At 53.8% G+C, this 27,375-nt stretch overlaps 1 protein-coding gene across 1 annotated transcript; it reads right to left on the bottom strand.

Annotated features, from left to right (window-relative positions):
• Positions 1-4,376: 4,376 nt before the first annotated feature.
• Positions 4,377-16,592, bottom strand: FXYD4 (FXYD domain containing ion transport regulator 4). The gene is made up of 9 exons (XM_058671886.1): positions 16,502-16,592; positions 7,590-7,727; positions 6,348-6,509; positions 5,497-5,529; positions 5,359-5,382; positions 4,902-4,976; positions 4,782-4,812; positions 4,568-4,605; positions 4,377-4,472 (listed from the first exon to the last, which is right to left on the bottom strand). The coding sequence occupies exons 1-9, from the start codon at positions 16,590-16,592 to the stop codon at positions 4,453-4,455; spliced, it is 612 nt and encodes a 203-aa protein (XP_058527869.1). The 3' UTR covers positions 4,377-4,452.
• Positions 16,593-27,375: the final 10,783 nt, after the last annotated feature.

Genomic DNA, 27,375 nt, shown 5'->3' with positions numbered 1-27,375 from the left:
TTACAGGAAGCGTTGACCGACCTAAGGCCTCTGGCATAGCTGGAACATTTCTTCCAGGATAAAGGTCAAGGTATGGCACAGTGCAACTCTGATCGCTATGAAAAGGGAGACAATCTGGGGTAGCAAGGACCTGGCAGCTGTTCCCTGCTAAAAATGACCTCATCATAGAGGTGCCTGTGTTCATAAATGATGTCACGTGGTGTGCCTGACAGGGCTCCAACACACCTTCCCCAGGAGGCCTGGTAGTTAACTATCCCCAAAGCTGCATCCGGGCATGACGGATGTGAAGGTGGGTCTGGAGCCAAGTCAAATTGCCTGTGCAAGACTGCCCTCTGCAGCCACTCACTGGCAGGCGCGTCCCGTCATGCTAGGCTGCTAGGGCGCCTTTAGGTTTTATCTCTGAAAATGCTTATGCGGGCCTCGTTATATTTGCTCCTACACATGGCATTGTCATAGAAGGGAAATTCGGGAAGTTGGTGGAGAAATGGGATTTAAGAATGTGTGAGAAGCATGTCCGTGCCGCAGGTCAAGCCACCTCTTGGGATGCCTGTAGCTGCAAAGGCACAGCCCGGGAGGCAGCAGGGGATGGCTTGTTACCGAAACCCTGCAGGTATTTAGGGAGTAAGCCAGTGGATAGAAGCTCTCTGCGTTCCAAATACAAAAATTGAAAGTATATACATTACATGGAGTGTAAGCCTGCCTGTTTTTTAAGTACATGCAGCTTTTTTGCTTTTTTTTTTTTTTCTTTAAGATTTGTTTACTTGGAAGAGTTAGAAATCTTCCATTTCCTGGATTATTGCCCAGATAGCTGCAATGGCTGAGACTGAACCGGGACAAAACCAGGAGCCAGAAACTCCATGCAGATCTCCCATGAGCGTGCAGGGGCCGTCCTCCGTTGCTGTCCCAGGCACACTGACAGAGCTGGATCAGAAGCGGAGCAGCCAGGATCCAACCAGCATCAAGGGTACCAGCTTAATGCGCTGTGTCACAGCATATCTGCCTCCCTGTTTATATTTCTCTTTGAAGATTCATTTATCTGAAAGAGTGGGTGAGAGTACGAGATGACCCAGTGGTTCACACCCCAGCTGCCCAGCCACAGCAGCCAGGGCTGGGTCAGGATCCTGAGCTGCTCACCGTGGTCTCCCACGTGGGTGGCTGGGGCTATGTGCTGCTTTCCAAGGTGCATTGGCTGGGAGCTGGGATGCGAAGCAGCAGTCCTATGGAATGCCAGCATTACAGGCTTAATCCGCTGTGCTGTGATGCCTGACCCCATGCATAGCTTCCTCACACTTTAAGACTGCTGTCGTATTTTATTGAATGTTTACTACTTGAAAGGCAGAGTAACACACACAGTGGGAGAGGAAGGAAGGGAGGGGTGAGGGAGAGAATCTTTGATCCAGGGATACCCTCCCCCAAACACCTGCAACAGCCAGAGCCCAGAAATCTCTTCCGGGCTTCCCCATGGGTGCAGGGGCCCAAGCACTTGGGCCACCCTCTGCTGCTCTCCCTGGTGTGTTAGCAGGGAGCTGCTTGGGGAGTGAGCAGCTTGAGTGGGTGCCCAGACAGGATACCAGCCTTGTGCAGGTTGTGGCTTAACTGGCTATGCCACAGTGTACTGGTCGTCTTCCTTTTAATTGTTGCTATAAAAAATGTGTTGTTTCAATATATTGTACTTTTAGAAGTTACAGAGAGGGAGAGACAGATCTTTCTCTCTGTAAATCTGCCTTTCAAATAAAAATCGTTTAAAAATAAGATCTCTTGCTATGCCTTTTAATTACATAAATAAGTACATCTTTTAAAAATTAATAAACTTAACAGGAGGGATATACAAGTGTGGAGATGAGTGTATTCAACATCCACAGAGGAAAGAAGACTTGAAACTTAGTTTATTTTGGTGTGCAAAGACCAAAGCTTATTAATGTGGGGGGCAGTGATGGAATGTTCCATTTGGGGAATCCTTGGGGTCCTATAGGGCAGAGACCCTCTCCTCTTGTGCATTGTGTGTCCCAACACGCATCTTTCTCAGCCAGGCAGAGGTGAAATACCAGAAAAGTAACTGTGCACTAGAGACACAGCTCCAGGTCCAACTACCTGGGTATGGGGTGGCCTGTTAGCACCCCGGGCTCCACGTGTACACATAGTGGTCTGAAATCCCATCCCGCAGGAGGCTGGGCACACAGGGTTATCACAAGCAAAGCATGCAATGCCAGGGCACACTGGCATCACCTAGGTGACACTGTTGTGTCTGCCTGGGGGTTGGGGACCTGTGTATATGAGGGGGTCTCTGGGACAGCACACGCCATCCCACAAAGGGACTCCTGGAGAGTTTCCACCTCAAGGCCGGGAAGGAGGAGAGCTTGTTTCCCTCAGGAATTAGAAAACAACGTAACTCCATGGCAGGGGGGACAGCTGTGTCCCCCTCATTCCAAGCTGGGCAGGGGCGGGTTCCATGCCTCAGGATAGGACCCCAGCAAGCACTACCCACCAGCCCCCTCAGGCTGGCTCCCTGCCTGACCTTGCCCAATGCTGACCTCACAGCACCTGCCACTTCCCTGGCCGGTCTTCCAGTCCCACCCTCCCTGTTGGCCAGGCTCATCAGGCTGGGAGGCGCTGGCCTCCCCTCTGACCTTATCACCAACATTCTGCATTCCTGTCCCTGCTGCCTTTCTCTGCTGCTTTTTTTTTTTTTTAAAGATTTATTCATTTTATTACAGCCAGATATACACAGAGCAGGAGAGACAGAGAAGAAGATCCCCCGTCCGAGGATTCACTCCCCAAGTGAGCTGCAACGGGCCCACGCGCGCTGATCCGATGCTAGGAACCTGGAACCTCCTCCGGGTCTCCCACGCGGGTGAAGTGTCCCAAGGCTTTGGGCCGTCCTCAACTGCCCTCCCAGGCCACAAGCCGGGAGCTGGATGGGAAGTGGAGCTGCCGGGATTAGAACCGGCGCCCATATGGGATCCCGGGGCGCTGAAGGCGAGGACTTTAGCTGCTAGGCCACGCCGCCGGGCCCCCTTTCTCTGCTTCTTAAAGAGATCAGAAGAGACCTTGCCTTTTTTTTTTTTCTAAAGATTTATTTTTGAAAAGTCAGAGATATACAGAGAGGAGGAGAAACAGAGAAGATCTTCCGTCCGATTGTTCACTCCCCAAGCACAACGGCCAGTGGTGTGCCAATCTGAAGCCAGGAGCCAGGAACCTCCTCCAGGTCTCCCGCGTGGGTGCAGGGTTCCAAGGCTTTGAGCCGTCCTGAACTGCTTTCCCAGGCCACAAGCAGGGAGCTGGATGGAGCAGCTGGGATATGGACAGGAATCCACATGGGGTTCTGGCGCATGCATGGCGAGGATTTTGGCCATTGAGCTATTGCGCTGGGCCCTTGGCCTCTCTTTTGCTGCCTTTTCTAGATGGATTAGCAGGGAGCTGCATGGGATGTGGAGCAGCTAGGACTTGAACTAGCGCCCAAATGGGATCCTGAGGCAGCACGTGGCAGTCTTATCCTCTGCCACAGTGAGGGAACCAACCTTCACTTCAAAAAAATTTTTTATTTGGGGCTGGTATACTAGGTTTAGCCTCTGCCTGTAGTGTCCGCATCCCATATGGGCACTGAGTTTTATGTCTTGGCTGTTCCGATTTCCATCCAGCTCCCTGCTAATGACTTGGGAAGAGCAGTGGAGAGTAGTCCAATGCAGAGTCTTGGGCTCCTTGCCCACCTTGGAGACCTGGAAGAAGCTCATGGCTTTGAACCAGACCAGCTCCAGCAAGTGCAGCTGCACCTGCGTGGGATACCTGGAAGGGGCTCCAGGCTCCTGGCCTCGGATTGGCTCAGCTCCAGCTGTTGTGGTCACTTGGGGAGTGAACCAGTGGAAAGAAGATCTTTTTCTGTATTTCCTTCTCTGTAAATCTGCCTTTCTAATAAAAAGAGACAATTCCAGTGAGGCCACATGAGCGGTGGCATGTGGGCAAAGCAAGGAGCTCTGATGTGTGTGCAGGGCTGCCACGCAAGGCTCCACGGGAGATTGGGGGTGGGAGGGTTCTGTGGGTTGATGTGAGGGTCAGATAGTCTGTGGGGCTAGTCGGTGAACGGTTGGTGCATTTCCTGGCCTATGTGAGTCACAGGAAGTACCTGGCAGGTGTGGGCGCCCAGCCCAAGGCACGCTTTGAGGTCATCTAACTGACAGCGCGGATACTGTGGTGTGTCCTATAGTGAGTGATAAAGGTGGGGCCTCCAGGGACACCCCTCTCCACCTCCCCCCAGGGCCACAGCGGGCACCATCTACCCTCTTCCCCCTGCCCCCCACGCTACCCCGAAAGAGGCTCTCAGGGCCACAGGAGTGAGGGGCGACATCGGTTTAATGCACAAAGAAACTCTTTGCAGCCTTATTGTCAAAAGGTGCCAGAGGAGAAAGAGGCCTCCAGCGCGGTCTTCTTCTGTGGCATCCGGGGTGCAGTCTGTGGTCAGCAGTTTTGGGCGGAACCTGAGGAGGAGGACGACGGCAGGCCCTTTAGGCACAGTCCCTAGGCGGGCACACCCCCTGCCCTCCCCGCTCTGCCTCCCAGGAGGCCCGCTCACCTGGAGTAATGAGTGGCTTGGCTTTCTCAGGTAAGGGGCTGCGGAAAGAGTAGCAACCGATTAGCAGCAGGCTGGCTGCAGGTGGTGGGAGCCTCCAAGACTGCCCGCCCCACCTCCCACCCCACCCCCGCCTGTGCTTCCTGCCGGCAGTAGGGTGCTCCGTTGTAGGGTCCCTCGCAGCAAGCCCGCTGCACAGCAGAGGGCGCTTTCTCACCTGTTACTGCTTTTGCGCTTGCACTTGCCACCTGGGAGAGGAGGAAGAACCAGGTCGTCCCCAGGAGCCAACGCTCACGGAGCTCTACCCCCGCCCCCCCCGCCCCGCCAGTCCACTCACTCAGGGCCAAGGCTAAGCCAAGGATGCACAGGAGCCCCGCGATGATCATCCCGCCCAACTGCAGGCTTTCCCAGTCTGCGGATGCACCGAGGAGTGAGGGGAGCTGGCCGGCTGGCCAGGGCTGCCTCACTCAACTGCTCTGCCAGCACCTGCTGGGGGAGGAGGCACACAGATACCCACCCCCAGCCCGTGGCGCCTCTGTCCCCAGCGTGGGCTGGCCATCTGGTGGGAGGTGTGCCACGGGGGCACAGCTGAGTGGAAGGTACTGAGAAATGAAGGGCTCTGCAGGGAGGCCCGAGCAGAGACGAGTGGGGAGCTGAGAAGTGAGGGTACATGGAGGGAAGGTCATGGAACAGAATCTCTGGGGCCCAGGCTCTCCTGCATGTCCTGAACCCTCACTCAGCAGCTCCCGTGGCTGGCTGGTCCTGCAGGGATAGGCCAGGACAGCCGCACTTACCGTAGTGAAATGGACTGTCCTCATCTGTGGGCAGGGAAGAGAAGAGAGTCAGGGCAGGAATGGGCAGGGCGGGGGAGTGGGTGAGGGGGGAATGCGGGGCAGAAGTGGGTGGTGGGGGGAACGCAGGGCCTCACTCACCCTGCAGGTCATTGGCTTCCAAGGCAGGCAGGCCTGGGGGAGTGGGAGGAGAAGCAGAGGGGTGGGTGATATCCTGAGGTCACACATAGGTCAGTCCCAGGCATCCAGAGGCCTCCTGGGGCCTTCCCCAGCCCCATACACCATTTCTGTCTCCTTTTATTTTCTTAATATCAATTTTTATTGGAAGGGCACATTTTACAGAAACAGAAAGACCTTCTCATCCTCTGGTTCACTCCCAAACTGGCTACAACAGCTGAAGCTGAACTGATCTGAAGCCAGGAGCCAGGAACAAAGTCAGATATTCAGAGAGGAGGAGAGACAGAGAGGAAGATCTTCCGTCCAATGATTCATTCCCCAAGTGGCCACAAAGGCCGGTGCTGTGCCGATCTGAAGCCAGGAACCAGGAACTTCCTCCAGGTCTCCCACGCGGGTGCAGGGTCCCAAAGCATTGGGCTGTCTTTGACTGCTTTCCCAGGCCACAAGCAGGGAGCTGGATGGGAAGTGGAGCTGCCGGGATCCCACATGGGATCCCCGGGGCCCTCAAAGCGAGGACTTTAGCCGCTAGGCCACACCGCCGGGCCCATAAATAGATCTTAAAAAAAAAGATTTTTTTTTTTTACTGGGCAAAGTTAAAAAGTGGGGGAGTTAGAGATCTTCCATCTGCTGTTCCTGTGTCCCTGCTGCACATGGTTCAGTTTCCCTCATACTCCTGGCAGCCCCTTGGAGAGTTGTCTTACCTGCGCGCCCCCTCCCCCTCCTGCTGGACACCGGCCCCCTGGGGGCGCTGTTTGCTTTCTGCCTGGGGGTGCGGAGTGTGGAGGAGGGTCCCATCCAGAAGCTGGGGAACTTACTTGCTAGTGCCAGGAGAAGGGCCCAGATCCCTCGTTCCATGCCTGGGCTTGCAGGGTGGGGGCTGGGGTCTGCGGCTTCACACTCTCCGCAGGAGGTGGCAGCGCCTGGAGGTGGCAGAGCGCTGTTGGTGTTCTCACACAGGTGAGCAGGGGTCACGAGGCCTGCAGCGGTTCTAGGTCAGGGCTCAGAGCAGTGTCCGCACCCCGTGAGTGGCAGATGGTGCTCCTGCTCCCCTCCCCCAAACCCCTTCCCCACCTCAGCAACGAGGCCCTTATCAGCTCAGTTTTCCACAGGAGAAAATAAGGGTGCTCAGGGAGGCAGGACCGGATTCCTACAGCCAGGTGCACCTTCTTGGAAGTCAAGGCTTGGAGCCACCCTTGCAACCCCACCCCAGGGGCCTGGCCTCCAGCTCTCCAGGCTCTTGCTCTGGGCCTGCTGTGGCCCCAAGGTGGCTTTCCCGTGCCCACCCAGCCCCACTCCAGGGTGCGGGGGAGCCAGGTAGTGTGCCTCATTGAGCACCAGCACTGCCCAGGGACCCTGCTCCTGTGCTGCTGGGAGCTGCCCACAAGCCTAGCCACCTGTCCCTGGGGGTGGATCAGAGCTTGAGTAAGTCCTTCCGCTCCATGGCATTCCTGCATTATCAGGTGCTCAACACCCCAGCCAAGGATTCTCACTCTGTCCCAGGGCCGTGAGACCCAGAGGAGGTCACCCCCACCTCCCCAGGCCCCAGTGTCCAACCAAAAGAGGAGAAAACTGAGCCCTGTTAAGGTAGCAGCAAGTGAATTCATTAAGCACTCATTTGTCAAGTGCAATGACCGTGCCTGAACCAATAACTACACCTTCAGACATACGGATGCATCGGCCTTGAGAGGGAGGCGGGGAGGGGGGGGGGATTGCACTTCTGAAGCCTTAGGCGGCCTCTGCCCGAAGCTGGGCTGCTGGTGTGCTTGGTCAGTCCCCGGTGAGCTCCTGGGTCCTCAGGGGTCCCAGCCCCAGAGCAGCTACTTGCCGTCCTCATCCACCTCCTCCAAACAGGGACCTCTTACTCAGAACCCCAGGACACCCCCATCCCTCTGGGCCCTTTGTCTGCCCTCTCCACCCTTGCAAGATTGCCTGCTGTACCTGGGAGCTCCCCCAAACAGGGACCTCTTACTCAGAACCCCAGGACACCCCCACCCCTCTGGGCCCTTTGTCTGCCCTCTCCACCCTTGCAAGATTGCCTGCTGCACCTGGGAGCTCACCTGCAGCCGGAGCAACTGGAGCGAAAGCTGAGCCACAGAGGCTGCTTGGGGCAATGGATGACCAGGGCCTGGGTGGGTTCCGCTGTTTAAATCTGGGTGGCCCCGCCCAGGGCCACACAGCCTGCAGGCTGGAGGGAACTGGTCAGATTCCTTAGACTCCCGCAGCTTCCCTCCCCAATGGTTCTTAAGGACACGGGCCTGTCTGCCACACCCAGGGCAGGGCAGGGCAGGGCTGGCTCCTGGGAGCTGAGGGATGAGGGAGAGGGGAGGGAAGAGGTTGACCTCAGAGCCCCTCTGGGCCTTGTGAGGCTGGTGTCCCCTGGATCCTGGGCAGCAGGCTTCCAGGACTCCTGTTGGGACCTCAGGGGACCTCTGACCAGGCCGTGACTCTGCTTGGTCCCACTTGGCCCTGCAGAGATCCATGGCTGGAATCAACAAGGACCTGGACCCAGGGGGTTTACCAGTGCCTCCCAGCACCCGCATGGAGGGGACTCCAGGAGGCCAGACCACAGCCTGCCACTTTGTCCTGGCCCAGGGCTCTATGGGAGTGGCTGGCAAGGAATTGGGGGCATTTCCAGCCAGGGAGGGCACTGTAGATGAGAGCAGAGAGGGAGTCCAGAGGCAGGTGCTAGAGGGGGGAGGGAGTTTAAGCACTGGTGCCCCTGTTGTCTCTAACCTTCTGCAGAGAATGAGGGCAGTGTGCTCCTGGCGTGGCTGAGGACTGCCCCCTGGCTGGGGTCTTGCCAGTGTAGCCCAGGGCCTGACAGAAGAGGCTTCTGAGAAGTCTCAGGTAATGGCTCTCATTGCACTGTCCCGGAGGCTCAAGCCGCACTTGTCATTATCAGCACCTGCAGGGCGGGTTTGGCATCCAACCCGAGCCTCACCCCCAACAAGTGCAGCCCAGACAACTCTGCAAAGCAGGAAAGCTTATTGGGGAGGCAGATAGACAGACCAACCAGTTGGGGTCAGCTCGCCTTTCCTGCACAGAGTCACCCCGGGGTGAGGGTTAGATGGGTTCTTATAGACAGAGTGAGTTGTACAGTCATGGGAACCAGGTGAGTTGGACAGCCACGGGAGGCTGCCATGGGAACAATGAGTTGGCTCAGGCAGCCATAGGAGGCAGTGATAGGAACAATGGGTGAATAAATCACACAGTATTAATTCCTGGAACTGTTACTCCTTGTGATTTGGCCCCCAAAGCAGGAAACTGTACAAAGTGTTTTGTAGAGAATCATGAAGAGCAGGTTAGCGTACTCATGCAGGTCTGAACCAAAGTGACTCCATTTTGTGACTGGATTTCACACAGGGAATCTCAGAGGAGAAGGGCAGGAAGGTGAGACTCCAGCCATGTGGTAGGCGGTGAGGGGAGACCCCAGGTCTTCAGTGGGTAGTGGCAGAGAGCCCAGCCATGCTGTGGGCAGTGAGGGGAGACTCCAGCCCTGCCGTGTGCCAGGCACAACCACCCTCACTGCCTCGGCTTCTCCTCTAACAGCCAGAGCTGGGCTGATCAGGAGTCAGGAGCTTCCTCCAGGTCTCCCACGTAGTGCAGGGTCCCAAGGCTTTGGGCTGTCCTGGACTGCTTTCCCAGGCCACAGGCAGGGAGCTGGATAAGAAGTGAAGCAGTGGGGACAGGAACTGAGATCTGTATGGGATGCTGGTGCTAGCAGGTGGAGGGTTAGACTTTTTCTGCCCAGACCTGCAGGCATGTGTGTGCTCCTGCCAGTGTGGAGTTGGCTGGCTCTGGGACCCATCCTTCAAGTTGGAGGACGGTAGGCAGGGGCCCCCCATCTGTGGTTTGTGGGACTCTGGTCAGTATTTTTTAATCTTGTTTTTCTCAATGATTTACTTGTTTTTATTTGGAAATGCAGTTTGCAGAAAAAAAAGGAGAGACAGAGAAAGCTCTCCCATCCACTGGTTCACTCCCCAAATGGCTGTAGTGGCCAGAGCTGAACCCATCCAAAACCAGGAGCCAGGAGCTTCTTTTAGGTCTCGCACATGGGTGCAGGGTCCCAAGGACTTGAGCCATCCTCCACTGCCTTCCCAGGCCATAAGCAGGGAGCTGGATCAGAGTGGAGCAGCCGGAGCCCGATCTGGTACCCATGTGGGGTGCTGGTGCTGGTGCTGAGAGCATCAATTGAGCCATCACACTGGCCCTTCTCTGTCAATCTTGAGTGATTTGTTTCATTCCCTTTGTTCAGGGAACGTCGAGGTTGCTTCCTTCTTCACAAAGCAACAGGCAGACCTGGGAGAAGGGGATGGCATGTCTGGGGGACTGGGAGGAGGCCAGGTGGCCATGACTGACTGGAGCAGAGAGGGATCTAGGTGTGACCCCTGATGTTCGGCAGCCACTCTGGGCCACAGACTGCCCTCCCCTGACCACAGTATCCTTGGCATTGTTGGCTGCAGACAGGGAGGAAAGGCCAAATTGGAGAGCAGGTGTGTAACCCAGAGGCTAAGTCCCTTCATCTCCACCAGAGTGTCTGTCTGGGTTTATTGTCTTGGTCTGGCTCCTGATTCCAGTTTCCCCCTAACACAGTCCTTGGGAGGCACAGCTGATGGCTCTGGTGGTTGGGAGGCCTGACTGAAGTTCCCGCTCCTGGTGTTGGCCTGGCCATTGTGGTCATGTTGGGAATCCAGCCGCTGGGTAGGAGCTCTCCTCATCTATCCGCCTGCATCTTAAATAAAGCAACCAACCAAAGAGAATTGATGCTGGGACTGCTCATTTTACCTTGCTCTAAGTCTTTTGACACCTGTGGGTTTAAAAATATATATATAGTTAATTTTATTGGAAAAGCAGATGTACAGAGAGAAGGAGGTACAAACAGAAAAATCTTCCATCTGCTGGTTCACTCCCTAAGTGGCTGCAACAGCCAGAGCTGAGTTGACCCAAAGCCAGGAGCTCTTCCCAGGTCTCCCATGTGGGTACAGGGTCCCAAGGCTTGGGCTGTCCTCAATTGCTTTCCCAGGACACAAGCAGGGAGCTGGATGGGAAATGGAGCTACTGGGATTAGAACTGGCGTCCATATGGGATCTCGGTTTGTACAAGGCGAGGACTTTAGCCACTAGGCTACTGTGCCGGGCCCTTGTAGGGTTTGAGTTGCACCACCTGCAGTTCAGGTGCCCTGGCTGACTCTGCCTACTTATCCCAGCTTGGCTTTCCTGTGGTTCTCACTGTCCCTCCCCACCCACCTCAACCCAGCTGCCTCAGCTGGTTGCAGACAAGAGATCAGGTTGCAATGCATGGCTCCAGGGGTCTATTCAGGAATGCATGCTCAGGAGCTGGGCTAGTTCCTGAAAACACCCTTCACTGGCAGGCCAATTGCCACAGAAAGCCTCTGGTCATCCTGATGGATAAGTTTAGTAAACACTGGTCTATCTGCTTCATTTTAAAATTAGAGATAGAGACAGAAAGGAACTGTAAGCAACAAAAGATAGCCCCCCAGAGGCCTGCTATGACTGGGGTCCCAGGCAGAAGCCAGTAACTCAGGCCGGGTCTCCCGAATGCATGGCAGGAACCCAAGTGCTTGAACCAGCACCTGCTGCCTCCCAGGGCATGCGTTCTTATTCTTATTCTTATTGGAAAGGCAGATTCACAAAGAGAAGGAGAGACAGAAAGATCTTCATCTGCTGGTTGACTCCTCAAGTGGCCACAACAGCCAGAGTTGAGCTGATATGAAATCAGGAACCAGGAGCGTCTGGGTTTCCCATATGAGTGAGGGTTCCAATAATAATTATTTTATTTTATTTTATTTTATTTTAAATAAATGTTGTATGTATGTATATGTTTTTTTAAAGATTTATTTATTTTTATTACAAAGTCAGATATACAGAGAGGAGGAGTGACAGAGAGGAAGATCTTCCATCTGATGGTTCACTCCCTAAGTGAGCGCAAGGACTGGTGCTTTGCCAATCCCAAGCCAGGAACCAGGAGCCTCTTCCAGGTCTCCCACTTGGGTGCAGGGTCCCAAAGCTTTGGGCTGTCCTTGATTGCTTTCCCTGGCCACAAGCAGGGAGCTGGATGGGAAGTGGAGCTGCCGGGATTAGAACTGGCACCCATATGGGATCCCGGGGTGTTCAAGGTGAGGACTTTAGCCACTAGGCCACAGCGCTGGGCCCCCAATAATAATAATTTTTAAAAACCATAATGACCAAATAATAAAATAGAACAGTTTTTCACAATATATTATAATACAAATTATTCAAATGGGATCTTTCTCTCTTTCAAAATACCTTTTTTGGACTGCATTTTCAGACTGCAGGGAACACGGTTCCTGGACAGCCCAGAAGGGTGACTGCAGTAGCTACTGAGTGAAGGTGTGTCCCAGGATAGAATGAGAGGGAAATCCATTAACCACAGGATCCAGCAGCATTCCCAGCCAGCCCGTTCTTGGGCTGGCCAACTCTGTGCCTGCTCTGACCCCACTTATTATGTGCCTTTTTTATTACTATTATGCTTTATTGTTGGTCATTGCTGTCTATATCTGTAGGCTAAATGGTTCTTTTTTCTTTTTTTTTTTTGTTAAAGATTTATTTTATTTTTATTACAAAGTCAGATATACTGAGAGGAGGAAAGATAGAGAGGAAGTGGAGCTGCCGGGATTAGAACCAGCGGCCATATGGGATCAAGGCGAGGACCTTAGCCACTAGGCCACACTGCCAAGCCCAATGGTTCTTTTTTCAAAAAATATTTATTTTATTGGAAAGTCAGATTTACAGAAAGGAGAGACAGAAAGATCTTCCATCCACTGGTTCACTCCCCAAGTGGCCACAACAGCTGGAGTTGAGCCAATTCGAAGCCAGGGGCCAGGAGCTTCTTCCAAATCTCCCAGGAGGGTGCAGGGTTCAAGGCTTTGGGACGTCCTCCACTGCCTTCCCAGGCCACAAGCAGGGAGCTGGATTGGAAGTGGAACAGCTGGGACACAAACAGGCACTCATATGGGATCGCAGTGTGTGCATGGCAAGGACTTTCGCCACCAGGCTAGAGTGCCTGGCCCTGTAGGTTAAATATTTTAAAAGATGTACTTATTTGTTTCAAAGCCAGAGTCAGAGAAAGAGATGGTCCATACACTGATTGAGTCCCCAGGTGGCCACAATGGCCAGGGCTCGCTTTTGAGTTTCCCGCTGGGGTGTGGGGGTCAAGAATGTGCGTCCGCAGGTGCACCGGGAGTGGAACGGCAGGACTTGTCAGCATGCCGGTGTCACAGCCAGCTGCTTGACACACTGCTCCGAACGCCGGCCTCGGATAGTGAGTGTTTTGGCATCGCTGCTCTCAGAAACACTATCAGGAAGGAACGAACTGGGCATGGGGCTGGTGTGATGTCTCGACTGGCCGATCCACCACTTGCAAGCACCGACACCTGGATGGGCAATGGGTTTGTGTCCTGGCTGCTCTATTTCCCATCGAGCTCCTTGCCTATGGCCTGGGGAAGCAGCAGGGAACAGCCAAAGCCTTGGGACCCTGCACTGCGTGGGAGTCCTGGAGGCTTCTGGCTCCTGGTTTCAGATTGACTCAGCTCTGGCTGTTGTGACCATTTGGGGAGTGAACCCGCAGATGGAATATCTTTCTGTCTCTCCTTCTCTGTAAAATCTGCCTTTCCAATAAAGATAAATAAATCTTCAAAACAAAACAAAACAAAACAATGACCTGGGCACTAGAAAGGCACCACTTTTTCCGTATGCTGGAATAGGACATTGGGTCCTGCCCCTGGCGTGAGAAGGCTGTGAACTTTCTGGGCCTGGTTTTCCGGGTTGCTTACAGCAGGTGTGGCACTGTTGAGGGTACCTCTGAACTGAGAGATCTCTACAAGGAACTTAGTGTTCCAGAACTGGTAACAATTGCGATGTCCTGGTTCATCAGTCTGTGCCCTGTTGGCATCACGCCCGGAAAGCTGCCCTTCCTTGTTCGTGTGCTCCCTGAGGTTTTGCCAGTTGCCACTTTTCTGTCCCTTGTCTGGCTGAATGCTCACTGGAGCCGCTGGGCCTTGCCAGCCTCCTCTAGGGGCACCGTCTTCATCTCACCAGGAGGCGTGATTTGCTGTGCCTTCACCCTCTGGGCCTCTGGATGCCCCAGGATGGAGACTCAAATGGCAACTGAATCCGAAAAAAAAAAAAAAGGAAGAAGTGCAAGAGGGTGTCGTGGGCTTCTGAGGCTGGCCTGCACCTGCAGGGGTGGCTTGGTGGGCACCAAGTGCCCCATCCTGGTGGCGTGGCCGGCATTACAGGCGCCAGAGGAGCTGTGAGCTTAGGGAGGAGATGAGGGAGCGACAGAGAGGTGCGGTTCCCATGTGCCTTTCCTGCTCACTGCTGCCCAGTCCGTGCCAAGCAACCCCGGAGGATGGGAGGGTGCCCCCACAAGGACTGCCCCCTAACTGGCAAAGACCAGCAATCCACTGAGCCCTTCCGGTGTGTCCACGCAGGAAGGTGGATGCTGAAAGCAGGGATGTCTGAGGAGGGGGGAGGGCTTGGGGCCTGTTCTACTTAGGGACCCCCAGTGACCCCAAGGATACACAAGGCAAAACTTGAGATTCTTTTTGACAATGCAGCCACATCCTCTATTAATAACTAAAAACATCTAAGAGTGTCAAAAAAGGAGATACATGGGGACTTCTGGCTCACATGTTTGTGATGTCCTGAAGTGAACCATCCCACTCTTTTTTTTTAAGATTTTATTATTATTGGAAAGCCGGATATACAGAGAGGAGAAACAGAGAGGAAGATCTTCCATCCGATGTTTCACTCCCCAAGTGAGCCCCAAGTGCGCGCCGATCCGATGCCGGGAACCAGGAACCTCTTCCGGGTCTCCCACACGGGTCCAGGGTCCCAAAGCTTTGGGCCGTCCTCGACTGCTTTCCCAGGCCACAAGCAGAAAGCTGGATGGGAAGTGGAGCTGCCGGGATTAGAACCGGTGCCCATATGGGATCCCGGGGCGTTCAAGGCGAGGACTTTAGCCACTAGGCCATGCCGTCGGGCCCCATCCCACTCTTTTTAAAACTTATTTTTAAAAAAAAAGTATTTGAAAGATAGAGGGGCTAGTGTGATAGTATAGCCTACTCATCTACCTGCAGTGGTAACATTACGTATCAGCACTGGTTCATGTCCCAGCTCTACTTCCCAACCAGCTCCGTGATTGTGGCCTGAAAAAGTCGTTGAGGATGGCCCAAAGCCTCGGGATCCTGCATCCATTTGACACATCTGGAAGAAACTCCTGGCTTCAGACCAGCCCGGTTCTGGCTGTGGTGATCATTTGGGGAGTGAACCAGCAGATGGAAAATCTTTCTCTCTGCAACTCTCTCAAGTAAAATAAATGAAAAAAAAAATTTTTTTTTGTTTTTTATTGGAAAGGCAGATATACAGAGAGGAGAAGAAATAGAGAGAAAGATCTTCCATCTGATGATTCACTCCCCAAGTGGCTGCAACAGCCGGTGCTGCACCAATCTGAAGTCAGGAGCCAGGAGTTTCTCCCAGATCTTCCAAATGGGTGCAGGATCCAAAGGCTTTGGGTTGTCTTCATCTGCTTTCCCAGGCCACAAGGAGGGAGATGGATGAGAAGTGGGGCTGCCGAGATTAAAACCGGCGCCCATATGGGATCCCGGAGCGTTCAAGGTGAGGACGTTAGCCGCTAGACCACCTCACTGGGCCCGGAACGCTTGTAATTGTACCGAAATGATCAGTTGGTGTGGAAATTAAGAGATTATTTTTTAAAAAATCCAAGTCAGAAAAAGAGCTGAGGTAGAGTCTTCAGTCTAACTGGTTTACTCTGCAAGGGCCTGTGGTGCACAGGGCGGGGCTGGGTCAAGGCCCAGAGCCTGCTCAGCTCAGCACATCCACGGAGATGGCCAGGAACCAACCACCTGAGTCTTGAGCGCTGCCTTCCCAGGGAAAATACTAGTAGGAATCTGGTGTTGGAAGGGACCTGATACAGAACCCTGCCTCTCCGAGTCCCGAGTTGGCACCAGAATGCCTGCCCTGCCAGTCCCACTTGTGGGAAGACACCTGCTGAATACCTTGGCTGCTACCATGTATTTAAGCCAAGGCTAAGTTCAAGTGTCCTCAGCCCTGAGCAGCTCGGCAGGGATTTCTAGGAGGCGCCTGAAACCACTCCACAAGTTGTTTTAGGCCAGGTTTATCCAGAAGCCTGGGTTCAAGGGTCAGATGGGCTGGGCTGTTAACACCCAACCTGTAAAGATAATACTGGAGAAGACTGACCACTGGCCCAGGGCTAAGAATATCCTCTGAGAGCCGGAGCAATAGCTGAGCCCTGATGTCTAGGCTTAAAGTTTCCTTCCTCAGGGATTAATCAGGCTCTGCAGATTTCTGTGTAAGACACACACACATCTATTTTGATAATATTACAAACACTTGTTTTTGGTTCAGGCACCGTGGTCTGGCGGCTAAAGTCTTCGCCTTGAACGCACCAGGATCCCATATGGGCACCGGTTCTAATCCTGGCAGCTCCACTTCCCATCCAGCTCCCTGCTTGTGGTCTGGGAAAGTAGTCGAGGACGGCCCAATGCTTTGGGACCCTGCAGCCGTGTGGGAGACCCGGAAGAAGTTCCTGGCTCCTGGTTTCGGATCGGCACAGCTCTGGACGTTGGGGCCACTTGGGGAGTAAATCATTGGACAGAAGATGTTCCTGTCTCTGCGTCTCTGTAAATCTGCCTTTCCAATAAAAATAAATAAACCTTTAAAAAAAAAAAAGGAAAGGTAGAGTTGCTGAGGGCCGACAGAGGTGGGGCATACACCCCAAATGGCCGCAAGGGCCAGAGCTGATCAGATCTGAAGCCAGGAATCAGGTGCTTCACCCAGGACTCCCATGTGGGTGCAAGGCTCCAAGGGTTTCGTCCATCCTCCGCTGCCTTCCCAGGAGCATTAGCAGGGAGCCGGATGAGAAGTGGGGCAGCCAGGACTCGAACCACTGGCCATGTGAGGTATCCGTGACACAGGTGGCAGTTTCACGCGCTGCACCCCAACGTGGCCCACTCGCTTGCCCAGTGACCAAGGCATGACGCCGTGCCTTCTAGAACAAGACGGGTCCCCAGAGGCCTGGGCCGCCTCCGGCCGCCTTCGTCCTCTGAGCGGCCGCGAACACACAGCTTTCTGCGACCACCAAGGAGGGCGGCAGGGGCGGCAGGGGCGGCAGGGGCGGCAGGGGCGGCCCGCGGCCAGGGGCCCCGGATGTGCGGGCGCGGCCTTTGTGACGCGCCGGTGGTCCCGCCCACGCCTCACGCCGATTGGCTGGCTCCGTCGTCCGGAGCTGCCGGTCACGCCGCCCTGGCGCTGAGGTGCCGCTGCCGGCTCGGCCGGTTCCCCGTGAGGGCGGCGAGTCCTGTGCGCTTGGTGCGGCCCGGGAGCTTGGTGCGGCCCGGCTCCTGCGCTGCCTCCTGCGGGACGGCCGTGTGGAGCCCGCCCGGGGCCTCGGGGCCTGCGAGGGCGTCCTTTGCGACCGAGAGCCTCGGGGAGCCGGGCCCGGCGCCCCTTGCTGCCGGTTGACGCGCAGAGCCTCGGGCACCGCGCCTTCCCCGACGACCCCCGGCCGAAGCAAGCTCTGTTTTCCTCCCGTCTTTGCAGTTGTCCCCGCCGTGTCCCACTGCTGCTGGCCAGCAAGCCCTTCCACCCGCCGCAGTCTCGGGGAGGTGGTCCGCTCCTGCGTGCGTGTGCCCACGACCCCCTCCAACGGTGGATGCTGAGCCCTCAGCGTGCAGCCTGGCCCGTGGTGGGCTCCAGGGCTGTCTGCATCCCACGCCTGAGCACGTGCCCACCGGGCCTCCCTCCAGGATGAGACTGCTGGGCGGTACCTGGATGGAGTGGGTTCCCTCACGGGGACCCTCTTCCCTTGCCCCCGCCTCTCCTGGGCCTGCCCTCTGCCAGCCTCCTGTCTCCAGCAGCAGGTGCAGGCTCCTGTGCCCTGAAATAAACACAGGCCTTTCTCTTTTAAACTTTAGGGCCCGATGCGATAGCGTAGCGGTTCAAGTCCTCGCCTTGAATGCGCCAGGATCCCACATGAACACTGGTTCTAATTCCTGCGGCCCCCTTCCCATCCAGCTCCCTGCTTGTGGCCTGGGAAGGCAGTCAAGGACGGCCCAAAGCCTTGGGACCCTGCACCCACGTGGGAGACCTGGGAAGAAGCTCCTGGCTCCTGGCTTCGGATCAGCTCAGCTTCAGCTGTGGCGGCTGCTTGGGGATTGAGTCACCGGATGGAGGATCTTCCCCTCTGTTTATCTGAGGATGTAAACATGGGATGAAACTAAAGCATAGGTTAGGGGTGCGGTGCTGCTGGGGGTGGGGCTCGAGGGCCCAGGCTTGCAGACAGAATCCCCGGGCTGGCCCCGGTTTGGTCCTTTGTGCTCGGACATGCCGGCTCCGGGTGCCAAGGCTTTCCCGGGTGGCGAAGCCCTCGCAGGCGCAGAGCACACACGGGGCGGGAGCAAGGCAGCCCATGGCCCAGCCCTGGGGAGCAGGCAGCGCCTTTTTTTAAAAGCTTATTTAAAAGGCGAGATCACAGGTACACTTGTTCAGGGATGGAGAGAGGAAGGCAAGCATGGGGGTTGGGGAAGCGCGTGCCCCTGGGCGGTGCCAGGGGAGGGGTTTCATGGATCCACCCGCCAGGTCCCCAGTGAGGATGTCCACCTCACTTCCACGCTGCCCATTCCAAACCGAAGGCCGGGGCATCAGCCTGCGCCTGCCCCGCCGCCGGGGCTCACGTGCAGCCCGAAGTCCTCTTGCTGCTGCTCCGAGAGGCACACCGAGCTTGAGGCCCTGCTGGAACCACCTTCTCGACATGGTCTCTCTGTGCTGACCCCCGACTCACAGGCTCCAGGGATCCCGTGGGGTCTGCTGCCTTCCTCACAATGTGTAAGAAGTGTCAGCCCCTGCTGTTCCCTGTGGTGTAGTGCTGGAGAAATGACATGCCTGTGGGAATGATTTGTTTTGAAACAGCTACAAAGAGGGCGGGTCTGGTGCAGTAGCCTAGCGGCTGAAGTCCTCACCTTTGCATACACCATATGGGCGCTGGTTCTAATCCTGGCTGCTCTACTTCCCATTCACTGCTTCAACTCTCCAGGTGACTCCAGCTGTTGGGGCTGAGCCAGGTGGAAGCCAGGGGCCAGCAGCTTCCTCCCAGTTTCCCACGTGGATGGTAACTGCTTAAACACTTGGGCTATCTCCCGCGGTTTTCCCAGGTCAGCAGGGAGCTGGATTGGAAGTGGAGCGGCAGGGACTTGAACCAGCGCCCGTACAGGATGTTGATGGCACAGGCAGCAACCTACCTGTTTTGCCAGGGTGCCTATTGTGCAGTTGTATGCTGCTTGCTAAAGGTTTTCATCCGAAGCGTAGAGTTGCACAGGATATCACATCCATTATGTTTTTTAGTGTCGCTGTTTTTAAGCTAAAATTGTTAAGTAACAACATGGACAATAGAATCTTGGCACTGTGATAGTTTGATTTATAAAAAAATATATTTCTGGGTCTAGCAGCTAAAGGCCTCACCTTGAACGCACTGGGATCCTGTGTGGGTGCTGGTTCTAATCCCAGCAGACCTGCTTCCCATCCAGCTCCCTGCTTGTGGCCTGGGAAAACAGTCAAGGATGGCCCAGAGCCTTGGGACCCTGCACCCGTGTGGGAGACGCGGAAGAAGCTCCTGGCTCCTGGCTTCAGATCAGCGCAGCACCAGCCACTGCGGTCACTTGGGGAGTAAATCATCTGACAGAAGATCTTCCTCTGTGTATATCTAACTTTGCAATAAAAATAAATAAATCCTAAAAAAAATTATCTTTATTGGAAAGGCAGATCAGATTTGCAGAGAGAAGGAGAGACAAAGACCTTCCATCTGCCGGTGAACTCTGCAAGTGGCCACCACAGCTGAGGCTGAGCCCACCTGAAGCCAGGAGCCAGGAGCTTCTTCCGTTTCTCTGACACGGGTGCAGGGTCCCAAAGCTTTGGGCCGTCCTCGACTGATTTCCCAGGCCACAGGCAGAGAGCTGGATGGGAAGTGGAGCAGCTGGGACAGGAACTGGTTCTCCTATTGGATCCCAGTGGATGTAAGGGGAGGATTTAGTCACTGAGCCATGGCGTCGGGCCAATAGTTTGATCATAAGCCAGTGGAAAAAAATTTTTTTTAATTTATATTTTTCTTTATGTGGAAAATCTTCTTTGGACCATTCATGTTCCAGCCACCTATTTTCTTCATTGGCCCCAGTCGTCTTTGTCTTTCACCCATTAGAGCTTGACCCAAGTAGCCTCTTGTTGTTCTGGAAAGTTCCTTCCATGGGAAACCCCATGCTCGCTGTGCCTTTGGGTGTTCCCTGAGCTCCGACTTCGTGGTGGATCAGTGTCTGACGCTTCACACACGTGTGCCAACCAATGCTTGTCCCCACTGCCCGTGGGAGGATGAGGAAGTGAGAGGCACGGGGCTAGGTGGTGTGAGTCACACCGCGGCAGGTGCTGCCTGGCCCCAGCGCCAGCCAGCATTCAACTGCCGCTGTCCTTATAAAACCGTGTGTGCTTTCTTTTTACTGTGATTTTAAAACAGCTCTGTGAAGACGTGATTCACTTCGCAAACAGCTCACCCGGTTAAACAACTCAGTGGCTCACCAAGATTGCGCACATGTAAAAACAGCTCTCTTTGATGTGTGTCTTTTTTTTAAGATTTACTTTTTATTTATTTCAAAGATTTCTTTATTTATTGAAGATCAGAGTTCTAGAAAGAGATGGAGAGACACAGGTGGAAGTTATTTTTCCTCCGCTGGCACACGCTGGCTGGCTGCAATGGTTTTGGCCTGGCCAGGCTGAATCCAACAGCTTCTTCTGGATTTCCTATGTGGGTGGTAGGGGCCCCACCACCTAGACCGTATTCTGCTGCGTTCCCAGCGCATTTAGCAGGGATCTGGGTTGGAAACAGAGCCCAGGTGAGATGTTGGTGCTACAGGCAGTGGTTTATCGCACTACACCATGATGTTGGCCCTGGATTTATTTATTTATTTATTTATTTATTTATTTATATCGCAAAGTCAGATACAGAGAGAAGAAGAGAGACAGAGAGGAAGATCTTCCATCCGTTGAGTCACTCCCCAAGTGAGCCGCAACAGCCGGAGCTGAGCTGATCTGAAGCCAGGAGCCAGAAGCTCTTCCAGGTCTCCCACACAGGTACAGGGTCCCAAGGCTATAGGCCATCCTCGGCTGCTTTCCCAGCTCACAAGCAGGGAGCTGGATGGGAAGTGGGGCTGCTGGGATTAGAACTGGTGCCCACAGGAGATCCTGGTGCTTTCAAGGCGAGGATTTTAGCTGCTAGACTACGGCGCTGGGCCCCCTGGATTTATTTTTGAAGGTGATAGTAACAGGGAGTGAGAGACGGGGCTGGTGAGGTCATGTAACAGACTAATCCCATACATGTCAGAACCTGTTCTTGGCTGCTCCACTTCCTGTCCAGCTCCCTATTAATGCACCTGGGAAAGCATAGGAGGGTGGTTCAAGGCCTTGGGCCCCTGCACCCACATGGGAGACCTGGAGGAAGCTCCTGGCTCCTGGCTTTGGAGTGGCACGACTCTATTGGCTGGGACATTTGGGGAGTGAAACAAAGGAATGAAGAATCTCTCTCTCTGTAACTCTGAGTTTTGAATAAAACATCTTATTTTAGGGCCCAGTGGCGTGGCCTAGCGGCTAAAGTCCTCACCTTGAACGCCCCGGGATCCCATATGGGTGCCGGTTCTAATCCCGGCAGCTCCACTTCTCTTCCTATCCAGCTCCCTGCTTGTGGCCTGGGAAAGCAGTGGAGGACGGCCCAAAGCCTTGGGACCCTGTACCCACGTGGGAGACCTGGAAGAGGTTCCAGGTTCCCGGCTTCGGATCGGCTCACACCGGCTGTTGCGGCTCACTTGGGGAGTTAATCATCGGACAGAAGATCTTCCTCTCTGTCACTGCTCCTCTGTATATCTGACTTGTAATAAAAAATAAATAAATCTTAAAAAAAAATCTTATTTTAAAATTTGTAGGTATTTTTTTTTTCAAGATTTATTTATTTATTTGAATGGGGGAGAGAGAGAGCGAGAGAAAGGAAGAGACACACAGAAAAAGCTTTTCCACCTTTCAGCTTGTTCCTCAAATGCTTGCAATAGTCGGTTTTACAACGGTGGCTTAGCTCACTCTGCCATGCCGGGCTAGCCCCTCAATGTCACTTGGGCTGCCTGAGTCCCACATCACGTGCCTGCACTTGAGTCCTAGCTTTGCTCCTGACTCCGGATTCCTGCTGATACGGACCCAGGGAAGCCGAGGGTGGAGGCTTGGATGGAGTTCCCCACTCCTGCTTTCTGCTCTGCCCAGTCCTAGGTGTAGGAGGTATTCAAGAGTGAACACTTGGGGCCTGGCGCAGTAGCTCAGTGACTAAAGTCCTCGTCCCATATAGGTGCTTGTTCTAATACTGGCGGCCCTGCTTCCCATCCAGCTCCCTGCCTGTGGCCTGGGAAAGCAGCTGAGGACGGCCCAAAGCCTTGGGACCCTGCACCTGTGTGGGAGACCTGGGAAGAAGCTTCTGGCTCTTGGCTTCTTATTGCCTCAGCTCTGGCTGCTGTGGCTGTTTGGAGAGTGAATCATCGGATGGAAGATCTTCTTCTCTGTCTCTCCTCCTCTCTGTATATCTGACTTTGAAAAAAAATTAAAAAGAGGGAACATTGGCTGGAAGCACTGGCTCAGAAAACTTACAGCACTGACTGATGGTGTGGGGATGCGGAGTGCTGGGTGCAGAGACTCCCTCTTTTTTCTTTTTTTTTTAAGATTTATTTATTTTTGAAAAGTCAGAGATATTCAGAGAGGAGGAGGGACAGAGAGGAAGAGCTTCCGTCCGATCACTCACTCCCCAAGTAAGCACTACGGCCGGAGGTGCGCCGATCCGAAGTCAGGAGCCAGGAACTTCTTCCGGCTCTCCCACGCGGGTGCAGGGTCCCAAAGCTTTGGGCTGTCCTCGACTGCTTTCCCAGGCCTCAAACAGGGAGCTGGATGGGAAGTGGAACTGCCGGGATCAGAAGCAGCACCCATATGGGATCCTGGCGCGTTCAAGACAAGAACTTTAGCTGCTAGACCACCACGCTGGGCCCCAGAAACTCCCTCTTATGGCCAGTGTTAGGGGCTGTCCTGGACTGGTTTCCCAGGCCACAAGCAAGGAGCTGGATGGGAAGGAGCTGCCAGGATTAGAACTGGCGCCCATAAGGAATCCCTGCAGGTTCAAGACAAGAACTTTAGCTGCTAGACCACCATGGGAAGGTGGAAGATAAGCATGTTTCCTGCATGGCTGAGCCACGCCTCATTGACTTGCATTTTCCTGATAACCTAGGCATCTTATCAGCCTCAGCCTCATTGTTGAGTATGTGGAATGTGTTAGAAAGGGTTGTTTTTTTTTAATTAAATTTTTTATTTGTTCATGGTACAGTTCCATAAGCTTGGGGATTTTTCCTTCCACCTTCCTCAACCCCCCCCTCTCATCCCTACTGTTTTTGCAAACGTTTTGAAGAGTTCAAATTCCAGAACATCTCATCAAAATTTTCTCCTCTTTGCAGGCATCTCCTGTCCTGTGCAGTGTCTGATTTTAAATATTCTTTCAGTCGACCATGCTCAGGAACCATATTGCTGCCTCCACGCTCCCTGTGCAAGGCCTTGGCCTGCAGAGGGGTCTGTATGTGTGTGTATGTTGGGTGGTGTGGGGAGTGACCAGGGTGGGGGGATCAGAGGTGGGGAAGGGACTGGCTCTCGGAGGAGGGGGAAAGGTGGCCTGGAGGCTGGCTGGGGGCAGTGCTGAGGGCCAGCACAGAACCATTTTATGGAGTGCGCAGGTGCAGTTTGGGGTTATCTCGAGCCAAGGAACCCAGTGGCAGGAGGTTCCGCAGAGGCAGGCCCTTCCCAGGTAAGAGAGGACTGAGCCATTGAACCATCGCACCGGGTCTCAAAAATACATATTTTATAGGTGCATTTCCAGTATATTGACTTAGAATTGGAGCACTGTTCTACACATTTGCTTTATTCTTGTGGTACTCATGTGAACACTACACTTGTCTACTCTCGGTATGTATAGTAACTAAGCCAACCCGCACTCTGCATGGGAAGAGAGACGTGTTTGCAAGACAGCAGTCTTCCCCCTTCTCAACATTTTAACTTTTTTTTTCGTAGCTTCAGTGAGTCACAGTGAAATGTGGACCCAAAATACTACGTGGAAAATTCCAGAAATGAGTGGCTCCTACATTGGAATGTTGCACTTCGGAGTAAATCGTGTGGTGAGATCTGTTGCACAACCCACCTTGCCAAGTCATCCGTTGCCCAGTGCATCCACACTGCGTGGGGGAGAATGCGTGGGCGGTGACGCTGACTGTGTGCTTCCTGGCCTGGGGGCTGCGGGCCTGGGCTCGGCGGCATGGCTGGCAGTCCTCTGCAGGCCAAGGTTGGGCCTCCCTTTTCTCTGGCAGCAGAGGGGGAACCAGGGGCGCCCTCACTCCTTCCCAAGCTCTCAGTCTGTGCTTCTTTCCACGCCCCGTCACCTCCCTGCAGTCACCTACCCCAGTTAAGCTCCCCGTTAATACCAACAGGTGGGTGACCAGAGCCACTCTCGCTGTGGCCTTTCACTGTGACTACAGGATTCCGAGTCACCCTCTGAGCCCAGCACACGCAGGTTCAGACTGATTTGATGCATAACAAGGGCAGACTTATCCACAGAGAGTCAGAGACAGACACATCTTCTATTTGCTGGTTTATAAAATCCAGTCACAAAATAGTCACTTTGGTTCAGGCCTGTATGAGTTTGCTAACCTGTTCTTTTTTTTTTTTTTTTTTTAAGATTTATTTATTTTTATTACAAAGTCAGATATACACAGAGGAGGAGAGACAGAGAGGAAGATCTTCCGTCCGATGATTCACTCCCCAAGTGAGCCGCAACGGCCGGTGCACGCCGATCCGATGCTGGGAACCTGGAACCTCTTCCGGGTCTCCCACGCGGGTGCAGGGCCCCAAAGCCTTGGGCCGTCTTCGACTGCTTTCCCAGGCCACAAGCAGGGAGTTGGATGGGAAGTGGAGCTGCCGGGATTAGAACCGGCGCCCATATGGGATCCCGGGACATTCAAGGTGAGGACTTTAGTCACTAGGCCACGTCGCCGGGCCCGCTAACCTGTTCTTCATGCTTCTGTACAAAATGCTTTGCCGATTTCCTGCTTTTTGGGTCAGATCACTAGGCTAACGTGCCCTGCCAGCAACATTCCAAGAATTAATACTGTGTGATTTATTCACCCATTGTTCCTATCACTGCCTCCTATGGCTGCCTGAGCCAACTCATTGTTCCCGTGGCAGCCTCCCGTGGCTGTCCAACTCACCTGGTTCCCATGACTGTACAACTCACTCTGTCTATAAGAACCCATCTAACCCTCACCCCGGGGTCACTCTGCAGGAAAGGAGAGCTGACCCCAACCGGTTTGTCTATCTGTCTCCTCAATAAGCTTTCCTGCTTTGCAGAGTTGTCTGGGCTGCACTTGTTGGGGGTGAGGCTCGGGTTGGATGCCACAGATTCACTCCCCAGATGGCCGCAACAGCCAGTGCTGTGGTGGTCTGAAGCCAGGAGCCAGGAGCTTCTTCTGGTCTCCTCATGCAAGTGTAGGCAGGGAAGTTTTTTTTTTTCAAGATTTATTTATTTTTCTCTCAAAGTCAGATATATATAGAGGAGGGGAGACAGAGAGGAAGATTTTTCATTTGTTGACTCATTCTCCACATGGCTGTAATGGCCAGAGTTGCGCCGGTCCAAAGCCAGGAGGTAGTAGCATCCTCTGGGTCTCCCACACAGGTGCAGAGTCCCAAAGCTTTGGGTCCTTCTCGACTGTTTTCCCAGGCCACAAGCAGGGAGCTGGATGGGAAGTGGGGGCTGCTGGATTAGAACTGGGGCACATTTGGGATCCTGGCACATGTGAGGTGAGGACTTTAGCCACTAGGCTACTGTGCCAGGCTCGGAGGTTGTTTGTTGCTGCAACACCGGAAGCAGCAGCAGCAGGGAACTGGGATCAGGAGTAGAGCTGGACCTCAAACTGAGGATCTGAATTCTTTTCTTTTCTTTTTTGTTTTTTTTTGTTAAAGGTTTTATTATTATTGGAAAGCCAGATATACAGAGAGAAAGATCTTCCATCCCATGATTCACTCCCCAAGTGAGCCGCAACAGGCTGGTGTGCGCCGATCCGATGTTGGGAACCAGGAACCTCTTCCAGGTCTCCCACGTGGGTGCAGGGTCCCAAAGCCTTTGGCCGTCCTCAACTGCTTTCCCAGGCCACAAGCAGGGAGCTGAATGGGAAGTGGAGCTGCCGGGATTAGAACTGGCGCCCATATGGGATCCCAGGACGTTCAAGGTAAGGACTTTAGCTGCTAGGCCACGCCGCCGGGCCCTCTTTTTTTTTTTTTTTTTAATTTATTTTTATTGGAAAGGCAGATATATATATAGAGAGAAGAGGAGAGACAGAGAGGAAGATCTTCTGTCTGCTGGTTCACTCCCCAAGTGACCACAACAGCCAGTGCTATGCTGATCCGAAACCAGGAGCCAGGAAGCTTCTTCTGGATTTCCCACATGGGTACAGGGTCCCAAAGCTTTGGGCCATCCTTGACTGCTTTCCCAGGCCGCAAGCAGGGAGCTGGATGGGAAGTGGAGCTGCCAGGATTAGAACCGGCGCCCATATGGGATCCCAGCTTGTGTAAGGCAATGACTAGCCACTACACTATCATGCTGGGCCCATGAATTTCTTTTTTCAAATTTATTTTTGTTCTTCATGATTTTTACATAGATGGTTAGGGTGCATGGGATCAAGGGCTCCGGAAAGTGGGTGAGACCATTGTTCCCACACTCTCTTTTTTTCCCCTTCCTGTATCTTGGGAAGATGGGAGACAAAGGAAGAAAGCACACCCAGCCACCCAAACACCTCTGCGCCCTGGGAGAGAGAGTAGCCACCTGATGCCATCCCAGAGTCCCTGGTGTGGGGCGAGCTCCAAGGGTCTTGTTCAAGATGTTTTGATAGGACCTGGTGAGGTGGCCTAGCAGCTAAAGCCCTCACCTTGAATGCACCGGGAGCCCATATGGGCACCGGTGCTAATCTCAGCAGCCCCATTTCCCATCCAGCTCCCTGCTTGTGGCCTGGGAAAGCAGTCGAGGACGGCCCAAAGCCTTGGGACCCTGCACCTGCGTGGGAGACGCGGAAGAGCTCCTGGCTCCTGGCTTTGGTTTGCCACAACTCCATTCTTTGTGGTCACTTGGGGGAGTCAATCATTGGAGGGAAGAGATTCCTCTGTCTCTCCTCCTCTCTCTATATATCTGACTTTGCAATAAAAATAAATAAATCTTAAAAAAAAAAAGAGGTTTTGCTAGTTCAACAGTTCTGAATTACTGCCAATCTCACCACTTCAAGCATGATGAAATCTTTCCAGAATCCACTGGTTGACATAGTCCACCTTAGTGTCCATTTATCCAGATATTTACTGCCAACACTTGGTTGCGATGGTTGATCAATTTGTTCTGTCCTCCGTCCTCTGTTATGGTACCAGGTGTCCTCTGCAGGCTCCTGTGACTGCCACATCCTCCATGTGCACCTGGGTATGCTGTCCACTGCTCCGTCTAAGCCACTGAGGAGGCTCAGCTCTGACTCTTGCACTCCACAGTCAGACCATGGAACCTGCAATTCTCTCCATGGTTGAGGTTCTGAGTCCAGCAGTTCAGTTGGAGGGATTCCCAAAGAAAACTCATCTGAGATGATCCCAGACCTGATTCTTGTGTGTGCTTGTCAAAAACGGT

The sequence above is a fragment of the Ochotona princeps genome, chromosome 13, assembly GCF_030435755.1.
Source record: "Ochotona princeps isolate mOchPri1 chromosome 13, mOchPri1.hap1, whole genome shotgun sequence".
Lineage (NCBI taxonomy): Eukaryota > Metazoa > Chordata > Mammalia > Lagomorpha > Ochotonidae > Ochotona > Ochotona princeps.
Note: the sequence above shows the minus strand (reverse complement) of the source record. Positions and strands in the feature narration are given on the sequence as shown.

Bases quoted from the DNA above. Each gene is read 5' to 3' on its own strand.
- FXYD4 (XM_058671886.1), bottom strand. From the start codon at position 16,592: ATGCCTTGGTCACTGGGCAAGCGAGTGGGCCACGTTGGGGTGCAGCGC. The intron at 7,728-16,501 runs GTTCGAGTCCTG...GAATCTGACCAG, and splicing joins GATACCTCACATGGCCAGTG to TTCCCTCCAGCCTGCAGGCT. The intron at 6,510-7,589 runs GTGAGCTCCCAG...GAACCGCTGCAG, and splicing joins TCCAGTTGCTCCGGCTGCAG to GCCTCGTGACCCCTGCTCAC.